The sequence below is a fragment of the Chamaea fasciata genome, unplaced genomic scaffold (assembly GCF_029207755.1).
Source record: "Chamaea fasciata isolate MVZ Bird 193981 ecotype frontalis unplaced genomic scaffold, bChaFas1.0.hap1 SCAF_16, whole genome shotgun sequence".
Classification (NCBI taxonomy): domain Eukaryota; kingdom Metazoa; phylum Chordata; class Aves; order Passeriformes; family Sylviidae; genus Chamaea; species Chamaea fasciata.
Genome location: NW_027094101.1, coordinates 10,670,408 through 10,687,348, shown reverse-complemented (window position 1 = coordinate 10,687,348; position 16,941 = coordinate 10,670,408). Strand labels below are relative to the sequence as shown.

Here is a 16,941-nt window from a genome sequence, read left to right as displayed (position 1 = left end):
TGAAATCCCCTGAGCAGTCACCAACAGCATCCGAGCATCCCGAGAAACTGGCATCTGCACAGGTGACCTCAGTGCAGCACCCACAGCCCCGGGGCAGGGCAGTGTGGCCACTGCCCAGTGCCAAACAGGATCACCTGCCCCTCCTCCTGCAGTCACACAAAGCCACTGGGACCTCTCCCCTGCAGAGCCCTGCCCACCTCCCTGAGACCAAACCAAAGCCTCCAGCACCACAAGGGGACAAACCTGTCCAGGTGTTGGACACTGCAGGCAGTTTGCAGTTCCCATTATCCACAGCATCCCTACACAACCGTGTGCCCTTGATCCAACTCAGGCATGTCCCAAATGCTGTGCCTGTGCTTGTAATGAGCATGTGTGGATGTAATCTCCATTCCCTGGCCTCAGAGGCCTCTCTGCCATCCTGCCATCCTTTCTGTGCTCTGAGAAAGGCTCTCAGTGCTTCTCCAAATGCAGGGTAGCTCAGGGCATAGCTTGTGGCATGGACATGCCCACTCAGGCATGAGCATCACACTGGAGAGAGCGAATGCCTGCAGTCCAGGCTGGCCCTGGGGGACACACAGAGATCACTCTATGCCTGGGCACGTGAGAGAGCAGAGGACACTTGGACACTGGCTAAAAATTAGCAGCAGCTCCTGCAGGAAAGATGGCACATCCTGGGGAAAGAAGGGGCAAGTTAAAGACAATGGCTTACAGAGGAACAGCAGAGGAAGATTGGATATCGTTTGAGGAAAGCTGTACCATGGAACTTGTCCTTCTGACAGCCCAGCATTAGGGCAGACAGAATCATAAACTGCAACCATGCAAACAATTCTGGCAGCATTACAGGAACTAACCAAAACTAGTCTTGACCCAGTTTGCACCAGTTCGTGGGTGGGAAGACCTCTGTTTGCAATTGCCACATGAACTGAGCTAAAGACATCAGAGAGTGCATACAAACCTTCAGCCTTCCCTACAGGTTCCCAGGAAAACCAGAGCAGGCAGTGTGGAACAGCCATCCTGACATGCCACCCTGACCCAGCAGCACAGAGCTGGTGTCCCCTGGCCCAGTGTTTGCAGCAACTCCAGCCACTGAGAGATCCTGGACCAGACACCCAGGGGGTTTAGGGCTTTCCCATCTCAAGGCAGCAAAGACACAGGTAATGCAGCATGGAGCACACACAAAGAAATGGCAATGCCCTGGTGCTGTCTCCATTTTACAGGTGGAGAAACCAAGGTGGAGAGGGCATTTCCTTTTCCTCCAGTTCCCCGAGACTGGGAGATAATCTTGTGACTGAACAACAAAGCAAGGAACCCTGAAGGTCTGCCATTCCCTCATTCCACTATGTAAGAAAAAACCTGACCGTGTTAAAAGCTCACAGTGTGTAATGCAGAAGTCACCATAAGGAGATGCTGGTAAAAACTTCAATTGTTATTTCTTTGCTAAAAAAACATTGACATTTCTGTGGACAGGAAAAGAATCTACAATTACTCTACCTGGGACACAGCTGTGAGCTGTCAGCCTCCCTGGTGCACTCCATCAGGTAATCTCAGGGAAGGTCAGGAAGAAACAGGGATGTTTCCCCATTCTGCTTTCGGTTTGTGTTTGATGGCACTAAAAGCCAGCCCATGAAGACAGCCTGGCACCAGTACAGCACCAGGGAAGTTGTGGCTGCTGCTGAGGCACAGACCACAGGCCATAGGCACAAGACTCTGCAAGGCTGAACATTCTTGGAAGGAAAGAGGAGAAGCACCTGTTTGGGCTGGGCAGACATGAAGATAACTGTAGGTCAGGCAGCCAGGGCTGCAATGGCACAGAGCTCCAGAGTCATTTCTTTACCCTGTGCCCAGAGCATCCATCCCACCGCCTGCTCTGCCCAGACCCTCGCACACCAAGGGTACCCCAACCTGTTCTCCCACCTCTCCTGCCCGAGCAGCAGAGCTCCTGGGCTTGAAATGAGCAGCACACACCAGAGAGCTGCTGCAGGGATAGAAAATACCAAACTGCATTCTGCAAGTGAAAACCTGTGCATGCGCCTCTTACTCCATGAGAGGAGTTACACCCACTCACTAGCCCTTTTCTAGTAGCATAACTTTAAAGATGAAAAACCAGCTGCTCATCATATTCAGCGCTTGATCTTCTTCTGCTTGTTTTGAATAAAACCAAACTTTTTTTATATGCCACTTTCTATCCTCTTCCAGCCAGTTTTCTAAACTGATTTTTCAAGGGAAGCCTTTCCTCCAGGAAAATTCAGTACAATAAAATACTGTGTCTGAAATTTTATCTATAAATACAAAACTATAGCCAGTCCTTCAGTTCTTCCCCCCATCAGAGCAGCACACTGAAAACTCTCAGGGATAACCTCACTTTTTCAGCGCTGATGTCCACTTTCTTGAAATCCCTCCAGAAAATCCCACAGCATTTCACCAGAGCCAAGTGGATGCCACACCAGGTGTTATGAAGACTTTGCTTCCACAATCCCCACAGAAAACTGCCTGGAGTTTCTCACTTTTAAATACCCCTGACATGCAGACCATGTACTTTATTTTAATAAAGAGTGACCAGATAATCCAGGCAGTAACTAGCCTGCTGCCTCTCATTTTTAGCTTCATTTTCAGAGCAACTAAGCAGCTGCCCTACTAATCAGAATGAGAACTTCACCAGCTCAGCCACAGACCACTTCTTATCAAGAACCAGTACGGTTTGCTTTGAACAGTGCTGCTGGGAATTTTCAAGTTCTACTGATGTGCTGCATTCTGCTCAGAAATTTTTAAGAGAGAGAAGAGAAAGGCTGAGCCACCATAATCCACTGGTTTGCTAAACCTGTTAACACATTTAACACCGCAGTCCAGTGTTTTCTAATAACCAGGACTTGTAGCATAAAATTCCTTTAAAATATTACCCAACATCAGACAATAGTATTTAGAGACTTGTTCACGAACAGAATTAGATCGTGTCAATGGAAAAAAACTTCCTGGCATGGAACTTGTTGAATAAAGAGTAAACCTCATCTGTGAAGCAAAGCCTGTGCTTGCGTGAAGGCAGCATCCTTCAGCCCTTCAGCCCCAGCAGCACCTGGAATAACTTGCGATCTTGTTTATTTCAGTAATTATTAATTACCGACCTATTTAGGCGGATTTTTCACTAAGTACGGCTGAACTGCTACGGTCTGCTCACACACTCTGAACAGCCGAGAGCGATGCTATTAGAGATTTCCTGCTTTCCCACCAGAACGGCGCGGTTTCCATCACCGCCGCTGCCAGGCGCGGTCCCCGGCGACCTCCGCCTGCCCCGGCCCCGGCTCGGCTCTGCGGCTCCGCGCCCGCCGCGTCCCCGGAGCGCTCCCGGAGCTCGCACCTCGGCCCCGGGTCCCCCCGGAGGGTAACGGGGCATCCCCGGGACCACACAGGAGCTTCCTCAGCCCCGCACGGACACGCGTTCCTCCCTCCCCCGCAGCGCCGCGGATCGCGCCCGCAGTCCCCCGCCCTCACCTGTACCACTCCAGCCCCTTCTCGTAGTTCCTGTCGAAGAAGTGGGGCTCGGTGCCCACGGCCCGCACGTCGGGGTGAGCTCGGATGGCCTCCAGCAGCGCCCGCGTCCCCCCTTTCTTCACCCCGATGATGAGGGCTTGCGGCAGCCGCTTCTCCCCGTAGTCCGGCGTGGTGCTGCTGCCGCCGCCGCGGCTGCCCGGGCTGCCGGCCCGGCTCAGCTCCTCGTCCGTGGTGCTCGACTCCTGCGGGTCCCTCTCGAAGGCTCCGCTCTGCGCCGTGATCACCTCCCCGGGGGCCAGCGGCGTCCGCGGCCAGGTGCCCGCCGCCCCTTCCCGGCTGCCGTTGGAGGCCCGCGGCGGAGCGGCCGAGGGCGCCGGGGCGCCGGGGCTGCCCGGGGGCCCGGCGGGGGAGCGCGGGGCCGCCGTGGCGGGGAAGGCGGTGGGGGAACGCGGGGCCCCGGGGGCCGCCGAGCCAGGCAGCGCGGCGGGGGAGCGCAGGGCGGCGGGACCGGTGCCCCCCATCAGGCTGTAGCACAGGTAGGTGAGGCACAGGGAGAGGCTGCACATGCAGAGGAGCTTCCGCGCCGGGGGCCCCTTAGAGCCGCGCCCGCCCGGCACCCCCGGCTGGGCGGGGGGGGACATGGCTGCTCCCCGCTCCTCGCCCCGGGCACCGGGCGCACATGGTGTCAGCCGCCGCCCGGCCGCCCCAGCCGCATGGGGCGCCGCTGCCCGCCCGCCCCGCCGCCGCCGGTGGGGGGGGGGCCCCGCATGGCACGGTCGCCGCCGGCCCCCGCCGGGTACCGGGGCGCTGGGGCTCCGCGCGGCCGCGCTCCGGTGCCACCGGCTCCGCACTGTTGCCGCCCGAGTTCCTGCCGCGAAACTTTGTGCCGGGTGGGAGGCGGGAGCGCGTTCCCGGCGCGGGGAGGGCCCGGCCCGCCCCCGCCGCCGCCGCCGCCGAGAGCGCGGGGAGCGCGCCGGGCCGGGCCGGGCAGCACCGCGGACAGCGGCGGCAGCCCCGAGAGCCCCGGCCGGGCCCGGCTGCCGCAGCCCCGGGGCCCACCCGGCTCGCCGGGCACAGCCCTCGGCTGCCCCACAGCCCGCCCGCTCCATCTGCCGCCCAGACCCACCCGCCGTGCCGCATCCGCTCGTGGCAGCGCTCACGGCCTCAGAAACAGGGCCAGTGTTGGCTGTACCCTACAAATCCTCCTCCATTCCCCCTGCAAAAGGCACCGCGCCACAGCTCCTTGGCCCCTTGTTCTGGCCTGCTCCCCTCCACCTCCCCCTAGTTTACTCTGCCCGTGGCTCCTGCACAGCTGCCAAGGAACAGGTCCCCTGGGACAGTCCCGTGCAGCAGGGCACAGGTCCCTTGGTTCTGGCCCTATGGGGATCCGGGACAGTTCCTTAGGGCAGGCTTCTCCTGGGATCCTGAGGAGAGGTGGCAGACCGTGGGCAGGGGCAGGCAGGAACTTAATTTGGAGCGTGGAGGGTTCATAGTTTAGGTGCCAGGAGCTGCACTAGTAGATGAGGCCAATTACACCCTCACACGATGCTCTTCCAGGAACTCTGTCCCAGCCTTGGTGGAGCGGGCTGGGTCTGACAGCCTCCCTCCTCACAGTTTTCTGGAGCAGCCATCGCCTCTTTCCAGCTCCACGTTTTGTCACTTCCCACCTCCAGTTCTCAGGTTTGGCTTTAGGATGTATTTTGTGAGGGGAAGGAATGCATTATTGTCTCTCAGGTTTTTCCTGTACCTCATCTGGGGTCTACAGGAGTCTCTCCATCATGACTGTTGCCCTGGGATATTGGGGCATGTCACAGCCCTTGGCATCCTGCCCCACAGCAGAACAGTGCTGACAGTGCCATGTACGGAGATGAATTGAGGAACACGGCCATTTGCTAAACCCACAGGTGAACGAGCAGCAGTCTAACCTTGTGCACCCGCACTGCCAGCACTACCTGAGGGCAGCAGATCACAGAAAGAGCCAGCACCTGACCCCAGTGTCAAAAGCTGCAGAGCAGCTACATGTTCACACATATGAGGGCCACAGTTGCACTTCTGAGCCAGCACTGGGAAAATGCAGATTTGTGTCTCCAGCCTGTGCAGCTGTGTAACTCATCCTGCCTGTCAGCGGGGTGAGTATTTGGAACCAGTGACACCTCCACTCACCAGTCTGGGGAACTGCTGGATTGTCCATCCCATCACACAGGTGTTCTGGGTGGGAGAGAGCTGGCAGAGCTTCCTCATGCTCCCCCAGCTGATGAGCCATGGCCTCGGTTTTACAGGGGAAGCCCAGGGATTGCCCAGTTTAACAGGGGAAGCCCATCTCCAAACCTTGCTGTTGCATAGGGAGCATAGAATCATGGAATGTTTTGAATTGTAAGAGAATCTTTGAGGTAATAGAGTCCAACCCTTGCCCTGGGCAGAGACACCTTCCACCATCCTAGGTTGCTCCAAGCCCCAGTGTCCAGCCTGGCCTGGAACACTTCCAGGGATCCAGGGGCAGCCACAGCTTCTCTGGGCACCCTGTGCCAGGGGCTGCCCTCCCTCACAAGGAATAATTTCTTCCCAATATCCCATCTAACCTTGTCCTCTGTAAATGTGAAGGCATTCCCCTTTGTCCTGTCCCTGCTTTCTTTGACCTCCCTTTTCAGCTGACATACCTGCAGAAGCCCTTCTTGTCATTCTGTGTGTCCCTTGCCAAGCTCAGCTCCAGACCTAGCCTTCCTGCTTCCATCCCAACACAACCGGGCACTTTCCCTACACTTCTCCCACGATACCTCTTCCTGTTCCCACTGCCCGTGCATTTCGTTCCTCCCCTCGAGTCTGACCAGCATGTCCCACCTCAGCCTTGTCAGACTTCTGCCTTCCTTGCCTGATTTCTTGTGCCTGGGGATCATGAGCTCATGTGCTCTGTGGGAAGTGCCCTTAAAGACCTGCCAGCTCTGCTCTGCTCCTCGTCCCTGAGGGCATTTTCCCAGGGGTCACACTGACTAACTCCTTGAAGAGCTGGCAGTTTGCTTTCCTAAAATTCAGAGCCCTGACTTTACTCCTTGCCCGACCTAAATCCCTCAGGACTGCTAGCTCCACCGGAGCAATGTGCCTTTGGAGTCCCATCTACGTTTGGTCTCATTGCAAAAGCAACATTTGGAAACAAAAATTTAGTGCCAGTATTAGGTAGCTACCCAGAGCTGAGAAATGTATTCAAAAAAAGAGAGGAAAAGCACCAATGTTTCCCATAATGAACAAAAGCTCAATGCTGCTCTCAGCTGGACATGTGTTTTCCCTGTGCAGCTCTAGTTCCAATGGAGATAATTCCTTCATAATATATTTTTTATGGCACACATGAGACCTCTGAAATGCGGTGTCTTGTGTCCTGTAAATCATTTCCTGTAACTTGTGGATTCCTTTTCAGCTGCATTACAGTAATGTGAATGTTTGGGGACTAACCCGAGCCGACAGAAGAGGAGGCTCCCGTCCCCGGCGGCAGCGCTGCCTCCCGCAGTGCCCGGCCCGGCGCCGGGGGAGCGGCACCGCTGCCGGGCCAGCAGCGCCTGGCCTCGGGTGTCCCCTCCGGCGCTTCCCGGGCGGAACACGGCTCCTGCCATGGACAGCCCGAGCCCACAGGAAGGCTGCTGCAACTTCGGAAATCAGGCTTGAACCTTAAATGAGAATCCCGGCAGGTGCAGTGTGGGTCACACTGCAGGACTGGGGACAGACAGACCCTCCCAGGAAGCCCTGGCAGGGCAGGTTGGCTTGGCTGCTCTGCTTTGCACATACACGTGGCCCCTCGTGTAATTGTTCTGGCATGTGTGGATTTATCTTGAGAGATGAATCCTTCTCATACATGGAGATACATTTATTCCAAACTGTAGAACCCACAGAGAGCCCACTGGCAGCTACAGCCTGCTCTCGAGTTTCCCAATAGCAAAAAAATCCCTAACCCAACCAAAGCCAAAACCCAAATAGTTTTCAGTTTCAAAAATAAGATAAACCTCAAACTAGACTCTATTTAATGAAGTCACAGTGCTTTGGTCTTTCTGACACTGAGAACACACCCAGACTGCAGTGCTTAGCAGAATGTCCCAGCTTGACATCCCTGTGGCTCTGGCTCCCGTGATATGCTGCACAGGAAACTAACAGGATTTACAGCAAACCACACAGAACAGAGAGACAATTTCTTCTTGGGCACCAGCTTCCAGCCCAGAGGAAATTTTATAACCCGAATGTAAAGCCCTCTAAAACAAATGGTTCAGCCTTAAATGCCTGCTGCTGGGCTCCAGCTCCTGATTCATCACAGAGTGTGTATTTCTCCTGCGCGGATGTCAAACGCATCCATGAGCAGATCTGAGTGTTATCCAACGCTGGCTAGTGCTGTTCAGCCATGGATGCAATAGGAGCTGATGGAGTGTAACACTTTATTTGACAGTTCTGCTCTTAAAGGCTTCTGTATTTACCCTGCATACCTGCCTCTCCAGGGCACATCAATTAGCAATGGGAGCGCTTCCCAGGCAGGCAGCAATGGCCAGTCTAGCAAGGCCAACTGGGAATTGCCCGGGTGGGTTGGTCGGGTGGATCACCTAGCTCATGCCCCACATTTTGGCAGGGATCAAGATCAGTTGATTTTGACAAAGGGAAAGGAATTCTGTTGTGGGTGACCATGGAGCAGCTGCCTCTCACATGCAGAATTCTCTAAGTTCCCATCACTTGGCGTGACCTGTGGCTGCTCCACCTGGGCAACATGCCTGTGATGCTCTCGTATCCACAGGGACAGCTGTGCTGAGATTTGTCCCAGAATCTTGGTTATGGGGACATGTGACAATAAGTCACGGCAGGCAGCTGAGAGCCCTTCCCCGCACCAGCTGCCAGGGTCTGAGTGCATGCGCTGATGACCAGGCTCCAGTCAGAGCCATGTTTCACGCAGAACAGACTGGGAAGCCCTTTCAGAGGTGTTGCTGCCCCAGCTAGTGCCATGCAAAGGCTCGTGGCCTGGCTCATGGGGGGAAGCAGAACCCCACTCCAAGGCTGAGATGACTGAGTGCTGGCACTGCTTAGACAGGGATTGTCTGCTCCAGTATTCTCACACCTTTGCTCCAGGAACAGAAACTTGGAGAGGAGCAGGACAGAGTCAGACTCTGAGAACATCTTCAGACTGCAGAGCCCACCTGAGGGGGACCTGGGCATATTTGGCCCAGTGAGAGGGGAGCTGGAGAACATGTCCCTGCTCTCGAAATGCACAAGCAGATGAGCACCAAGAAAGGAGGAAAATGGCCTCAGATAATAGTCCACGCTGGCACAAAAACAAAGAGGTATGAGTTGGCACAAATAACTTTTGGCTGAAAATCAGATGGTTTCTAACAGTGGGAGAAATGTTGTTCTGGAACAGATTCCTGAGAGGAGCACTGGGGGCAAGGTATGCAATTAGTTTTAAGATTGAGTTTGAAATGGACTTTATAACATCATTGCCAGCAATTGCAGGGAAATGGGATTTGATGGCCCAAGCTGTCCCTTCTAGTTCCATGCTCCTGTTGTCATTCACAAGCACTGAGCAGAGCAGGAGCCCTCTAACAGGAAAGGGCTCTCTAATCTATCAAAGGCTTAACAAGATCCATTGAAGAGAATCTGGAATTAGACTCATTTGAGTGCAATGAAAAGGGTGTATTTTAACAAGGACAGTAATTTCCTTTTGTAATAATTTGTGAAGGAATATCACAGGACTCTTCTCTTGGAAGGCTTTACACTGCAACTGGAATTCTTTGTAAAGAACTGGGCCCAGCTGTGAGCCAGGATGTGGTCCCTGCAGTAGTCTCTGGCCTGAGAATCTCTACATGCCAATACCTCAATTATTGCTTCTGCTAAGGACTAAATTCCAGAGATTATCACCTCAATTTCCTGACTTTTATGAACACTAGGAATATATTTTTCAGGAAACTTGAGAGGCTAACCTCCCATAATTCCTCCTCATTATTTACTTGTCAACAGAAGCAATGAAACACCTTGAAAAGAAGTGGATTAATGCACACAGTGCTCTACATCCTTCGGGGAATGAATAAAGTTTGTAAATACATACTGAATAGCAAAAAAACAGCAAAACTGCAATGACATTTAAACTCCAGTCAAAGAAGGCACTCAAGATGTTTTGTAGTGGCATTCCACTCTGTCAAGCCATTTTCCCATTCATGGAAACAGCTTCAAGTTTAGAATCATTGGTAATTCTGATGCTTGTTAGTAGCAGCTCCTGTGATCTAAACTGCACAGTCTGGGAACCTACATTCATTTCTTTGACCTAAAATTACAAAGGTGGAAGAAGACATCACTGGGCAAGCTGCTCAGGCACCAAACCCACTGTTCCACTGATATGCTGTTAACAGTTGCTATAAAAAACAGGAACAGCTCTTGGACTTAGAAAAGTGCATGTGCCACAAATATGCTGTGGAACATGGTTTATCCAGGGTATAGTCCTGAAAGTGGAGGCAGAGGGAAAGCCAGTCTGCCTGAGAGGTGTGTGCTAGCAGAGGCAAGAGCAGAGGGGAGAAAAGGGGCACTCACAGGTGACACAAATGGTCCCTCAAGGTCCCACCAGCTCCTGAAATCTGCCTTTGCACACTCAAAGGAGCTAAATGCCCCTGGCTCCCGCTGTCCCAGCAATCAGAGTAGCTGTGCCAAACACAGGGAACGCAGGAACTTCAAGATCTTTCGTTTCTTCTGTCACCGTCGGGACAAACAAGCCCTTAAGAAAGTCAAGAAAATATTGAAACCAGGAAATTTTCCTTCCATTGTTGAACAACTGAATTACAGATGTGTTCCCTCTAAACCTCCCCTTGCAGTCCTGGAGCTCCCCCTCCTCCCCTCATATTTCCTTCAATCAGCCACTGCCCACCCGATGCCTGTGGTGCTATGGAGAGCCAGGCTTGCCTTTCCTTGGGGAGAGCAGGTGGAGACACACAGCTGTGGCACCCAGCTCCAGAGCCCAGCCTGGCACAGGCAGCACCCCAGGGCCTGACAGCAGGGCTGCACGGGGCTCAGCCCCACCAGGGTCCTGCTGAGGCGGCTGCAGACCCAGCTCAGGGCTCCCCAGCAGCTGCTCCCTCTCGGCAAGCCCCAGCCAAGCCTCTCAGTCAAGGGGGCACTGGCTGCTCTCCCCCGGGAAGGGCTCTGCAGGACCCACCTGCCAGGGGCTCACCGCTGTGAATGGGTGAGTGGCTCTATCTGCACAGGATCAGGAGATAATCTCGCGCCCTAATCTCGGTTCTTACAGAATGAGGCCCGGGGCTTGCACAGGCAGCCCTTTGCTGATGGCACGGCAGGATGACATCCCCAAGCCGTGCTGAGCACGGTGTTAGTTGGCTGTCTCCATCCTGGGCTAAACAGAGATGATGGTCAGAAAGGGGGAGAGAGCAGCCACAAAGAAGCTGTCTCAGATTTGCAAAGTATCTGAGTGTATCATCAGTTTGCTACAGGGAGGGAAACTGAGGCAGGGAGGGAGGCAGAGATCACCTGTGGTCACAGGGTGGCTTTGATCCCAGTTTCAGAAGTCACACTGTCTGATCTCAGCCCCGATGAGGGCATGGCACCCAGGGCTGGAGCCTGGTGGAGGCTGGTGGAGGCTGCAGAAGCTGGCAGAGACTGGCAGAGGCTGCAGAGGCTGCATCATGCAGAGACCAGCACCAACTGTGTGGCTTCAGCTTCACAGCCAGGGCTGCCTCCAGGGCAGCTGTGACTCAGGCGTGGCCCTGTCCTGCTGCTGCCGTGGACTGCACAGTGCTGGCTCAGGGAGATCATTCTGAGCCATCAGGACACCATGCAGCCAGCCAGCCAAGGACAAACATAACAGGACAGCCAGGAGACCACCTGGCCTCTCTTCTGTGCCACCTGACCCCTGTGACTCCCACTGCTAGTGCCCTGCTCACTCGGTGCTGGAAGAGTCCCTAAAACACGGGAGGAAGTGCTGAAATGGGAAGAAGTGGGACACACCTATCAACAGAGCAGAACCAAGGACCTTGGGCGCAGCTCATCTGCTGCATGGCCTGCTGCCACATTTGTATCAGGAGGCTGGATTAGAAATGTTTCACCAACACATTGTGTGCTTTCTAAAATGCCCTTCACCAGCTGCACGGGCCACACCAGAACTCCCTGTCTGGGCAGCTTGGCTGCCCAAGGAGATGGGCCACATTCTGCAGCCCTGCACAGTCTGTCCCTGATGCAGAACAACTCCTGTGCCTGCTCAGGGGCCAGAGATGACTGTTAGGGACAGGATGCATTGCAGATGTGCAGCCCCAGCTCCAGTGGGGCCAGCTGGCTCACCCTGTGCTCTGAGGTGCTCCTCATGCTCTGTTGTAGCTTTCAGAGAGGAAATGGCCAGTCCAGGCTCTGCAGCCATGTGTTCAAGGGGATTCAGCTCTCCCTGAGCACCAGCCAAGGTGCTTTTCTTCTCCCTTTCCTTGTCCCTCACACAGCCTTCCCGGGCCAAGGAGCAAAGACAGTCACTACTGCCCTTTGCTGGAAGCAGCAATGCCAAGTGTGAATCCCTGTAAATCATCTGTTCTCTCTCATCCCTCTCCTTCCCTGCATGGTTCCTTCTCCCTCCTCACCTGCCACTCAGCCAAGCCCTGCTGATTTCAGTAATGTAATCCCTGCTTATTAGATAGATCCTCCACCTACCTCATAATTTCTGTAGCTCTTCTGTGAGCTGCCTAATTTATCACTCTGCCTGGTAACAAGGTACCCAGTGTGCTACCACTAAGATTTATTCTTCAGAAACACCCATGCCACCTCCTTGGCAGGGCTCTGCTCACTTGGCGCCTGAGGGACCCTTTCTTTCAGGATTTTGAATTGTTTCACCTGGAACTGAGTCTGGAAGCATTCCCTGGAGATGATATTTCCCATCCCATAACTGCCAGAGATGGAACAGTCCTGCTCTGGAGGACAGAACATTGAGGAATGATGAGGACCAGCCAACAAAATGGGTGTTTGCCACATGTAGTCCTCTCTAATGAATCCTCCAACCTGAGCTTATCCCCTGCTGTAAGAACACAGCAAATATTTTCAGTCTGTGATCCAGTCCAGCTGCGGGAGTGAGTTCCAGGTAGAACCGACTCATGTAAAAAACATTTGACTTCAATTGGGAGCCTGACTGGGCAAGCTGGTGTCAGTGCATGGCAGGCCAGGGTATAACTTGCCGTTCCAGCCACAGACCCCAGGGAACAGGCCCCGTGTCCTCACACCACCTCCTCTCAGGGCTGTCAGGGCTCACCCTGCCCTGCTGCACTTCTCTGTACCTTCCTCTTCCTCTGTACCCACGGACTGGGAGCACCAGGGCTTGGACTTGCTGGCAGCAGGAGCAGATGGCAGCCCCCCAGCCCTCACCACCTCTGGTCCCTCTTCCAACAACTCCAGCAGGTTGGCCAGCATGGGCTGGGTTTGTCCTTGCTGTGGCACTCAGGACCTCTCCAATCCCCAGCACGGATTTTGGGGAGCTCCTGGACTGGCTCCAAACGGGAGCAGTGACCCAGGAGGAAAGGCAGCTGCGTCCTGCCCAGAGTTCAGGACAGGGAAAGGATGCTGTGATGGAGGTGGAAATCCCTGTGCAGGGATCACTGTGCCCTTTCCCACCTGCTCTCCTTGTCCCTGTCCCATGAATGACTGTCACTGTGCTGGGAACATCCCCTGCCCCTTCCTTGTTTCCCCCTCTGCAGCTGTGACATTTTCTTTCACAGCTGAGCAATGCAACTGCTCCTGGCCAGGTGCAGGTTTTCTTCCATGATGTGAGAAGTGATAGCCTATCAACTTGAGAGAGTCTTGGCAATGTTTAAGGAAAGGAAAAGCTAAAAGGGCCCATGATGCCAAAGCAAGGGGCTTAGGGCTTGCAGTCGAGCCCTGTGTGACTCAGAACCCACCATGCAGGGGGCTGGAGGCAGAGCGGATGCCTGACACTGCTGAAACAAACTTCTGCTTCACCTGAGCAGAGTTTCTAAAGACTCCACCATAAAGGTCAAAGAGTCCTTCCCAGACCATGAGCCTTTCTGAGAGAAGAATCAACTATAGCTCTCATTATGGAAAACAGTCAAAATAATACAGCGATGCTCCCTCTGAGGGAAAATAGATAGTGCGAGTTATTCCATCTTCCCATTCAGCGGTATCAGTTTAGAAAAGCAAGGCTATTTACAGAGAGCATTTTGCTTCCAGTACTTCTGAAGTAAGTGAATTCTGAATTAGTTTAAGTGCAGGATAAATCAGCGAAATAGGAACATCTTTACACTCCAATAAGATGCTATTACTCATAAGCATATTGCACTCCAGCTTGTGGGCTAAAACCACCAGTGCATGACAGGACACCAAGGGCATGAAATACAGGGGATCCATGAAAATTAGCACAGCACCTTTGGTGTGAAGAGGTAATTTGGGATATTGATTGGTGATGATGGCAGCCCAGTGCTGAGATGCTCAGACCTGATCCTGAAATCCCAGGTGCTCCAGGCAGCCATGAAAACCCCAAAACCCCTTCCAAAAGCAATCTCTATTTCTTCAGATTTCAGATCAGAGGCTGAAGCAGGAACATGGAATTAAATGTTGTGCAGCTGCTCAGAATACTGAGGCCCCCATGACTCGTTTGCCACATCCATCACACTGGCAAGGAAAGACCCCAGGCAGGACCAGAGCCCCACACAGCACACAGGGGTCTGTGCAGTGAGGGTGACCCAGGCTGCAGCACGGTGCACAGGGTGGCAACTGCACAGAGCTGGAAAGAAAGTGAGGAGCTCAGGCTGGTGCAAAAGAAGATGGAGCATCATCACAGGATGTTTGAAGATTTTTTTTTTTCTTTTTTACCTCTGTGACCACCCTGGTTGGGGGACACCCGCAACTGGGCACAAGGAAATGGCACAGGTAGCCCCGTGCCCTGTTTCCCTCTGCACAGGTTGTTGGGCTTGTGGAACACACTGGGCAAGCCCCACTCCTGGCAGCCCAGCATGGAGCTCTGGTGTTTCCAGTGTCATTCTGCAGGATACAAATAGGATATGCACTCAGAAAGACAAACCTGGAGGGCTCCAGAGATGACTGGACATGATGGATTGTGCTTCATGGATGTGATCAGGTATTGAGCAAGACCTTTAGCATGGGCAGTCACTTCCAGCCCTTTGGATGTCTCTCCAGGGAAAGAACCTCCTTGGGCTGAAAGTTCAGGCAGAAGCTGGTCAGAGGAACAATGCTGAGTCTTCATCATCCATAGTCCCAGCTGGCTTGAAGCATGACAATAAGGGGATGAAGAGCAGAAAGGGCTTTGCAATTCCCACCATTTCTCTCCCTGCTCTCCTTGCACTGGGGAGAGAGACTGAAGCTCCCGAGGCAGTTCCAAGCATTGACTCAGTGACCCAGTCAGGTCATCACAGCACCACATGCTGAGGTATGTTGTTCTGAGATTTCCCATGGGCTCCCAGCTGCCTTCCCACGGCCAGGTAACCTTCCCAGGGGCTGGTGTCTGGGTCCTGTACTTCCAGCTCCGCAGCAGAGGTGTCAGAATCCTCTCTGGGAAATGGAACACAGCCACGCGCTGGAAGCAGAGAGGCACTGAGAGTCTCTCCCTGATCCCTTGACATCTTTCACCCTACTTCTCACAAGCTGCTTGGATTTTGTGTCAAGAGGGTGATTCTGCAAATTACATCGGTTCTTGTCTCCTCTTGGTTGGCATGGCAACCTGGGAGGATGGATGGCACAGCCTCGCTGGAGCTCTGAGCGATGCAGACACAGCCCGGCTCCTCCGTGCCTGTGCTCCCGCTGATCGAGGCAGACGGTGCCACAATCCCAGCCAGAGCAGCTGCTGGCAAACGTGGGGCCCAGCCCTCAGGATGCTCCTGGGCCCTGATTCCCACTGGAGGAAGGGCCGAGCTTGGCTCAGGTGAGGCAGGAGTAAACTCAAGTGCAGGACATGGGTGCCCAGGCCAGCAGCACTCCAGACCCACTTGCCAGCGTGGCCACATCCCAGCTCTTGGACCTCCTAGTCCTGGGCAGGCATCCACTATTCCTGCTGTCTCAATAAATAAATTTAAGCATTTTCCAGCTCAGCAACCAGAGCCTTTGCTGGGCTTGCATTTGTGTCTGATTAATGAGACAGTTGGTCATTTACACATCTCTTGAGGTCTCTTGTCTTTCCTGAGTAATTTTGAAGTTATGGCTGTTTACACAAAAGAGAATCACATCACCTTGCCAAGAGCACAGCTGGAGTGATCCATGTGGAAATTGATCCTCAAGGACCTGAGGCAATGGCACTGCCATGGAGTTTCAGTGAGTGCTCATCATTTCCTGGAAAACAGCTTCTGCAGGTTGAAAGTTGCCCACCTAAATCCTGGGGGGACTGGGGCCATTCCTCCCCCAAGGATCTGAAGTGCCTGTGACTGTTTGACTGCACCTTCCTTGGGAGAGGCACCAGCAAGGCAAGGGGACTGGGACTGGCCATCATGACAGCCTTGTATTGTAGATTCCTCCCAGCTGGGGATGGGAGGAGTGATTTCCAGGAGCAGACTGGCTGTCAGACCATTTGTGATAAATCTGTTTGCAAAATTATTATGTTAAAAGGTTTTAATTATTAGGGACATGTTAGGAAGACAGCTGGGATTTGCCTTCTGTTTTTCCCATCAGGCCTGATCAGTCCTTGGTTTTCTCACATCCCAGCATAAATCTGGAATAATCCTCCAGGTCAGAGGAATCAGGCTGCTGTCACGGCAAAACCCAGCCTGGGAAGAGTGCACTGACATGGATGATTTGGGGGATGTTTTTACAAACCAGGACTTGTTCCTGAGTCTCAGACCTGGGATTAGAGCTGGTGCTAAGCCCTGAAGATTCCTCTGTGTGTGACCTTGGATCTGCTCTGCCTTTGAGGAGCAAATGCTGCAGCCCAGCATCTGGCAGTGCCCCACTCCAGCTGAGTTTCCAGGAGGAACTTGAAGCCATCTCAGGTCCTCGGTCCTGGCAGTCCAGAGCTGCTGTCCCACCTTGATGCCATCGATCTGGGCCTTTCCCAGGGCTACAGAACTGCTCTGGGTGATCCTGAGCCAGTGATGACCTGAGGCATCCTCACTGTACCCGGGCAGCTCCCTCTGCCACTGGGACGTGGGGAGCCTGCACAGAGCACAGGGGGTGATAACACAGGGTCCAGGGCACAGCATTCCTGCGCGAGGAGGTGGGTGGGAGGTGCCCCGCAGGTAATTTACCACAGGATTCTACTGCCCCGCTCAACACCCCTGTTATCCCCCAACAGCCCCCAGGAAAGTGGCTGAGCAAAGGCTGGGCACACAACTTCTTTCCCTGCTTGGGTGGACCTGTTGCCAAACTTTGCCAGCAATGTGGGTGTGACACCTCCCTGCTCTCCAGCCAAGCTCTCATGTGGCTCTCTGAAAAATAATTTCAATTTAATAAGTTCAGTTAACTGACAATTAATCAAAACCAATTTTGCACAGGTTCCTTTTT

The 16,941-nt window shown here is 53.8% G+C and overlaps 1 protein-coding gene across 1 annotated transcript in view; it reads right to left on the bottom strand.

Annotated features, from left to right (window-relative positions):
- Positions 1-4,127, bottom strand: part of HS3ST4 (heparan sulfate-glucosamine 3-sulfotransferase 4) — a 52,270-nt gene extending 48,143 nt beyond the window's left edge. Inside the window, exon 1 of the mRNA XM_066198287.1 lies at positions 3,487-4,127. Coding sequence (XP_066054384.1) covers positions 3,487-4,127 — 641 coding nt within the window. The remainder of the gene's footprint in view (positions 1-3,486) is intronic.
- Positions 4,128-16,941: the final 12,814 nt, after the last annotated feature.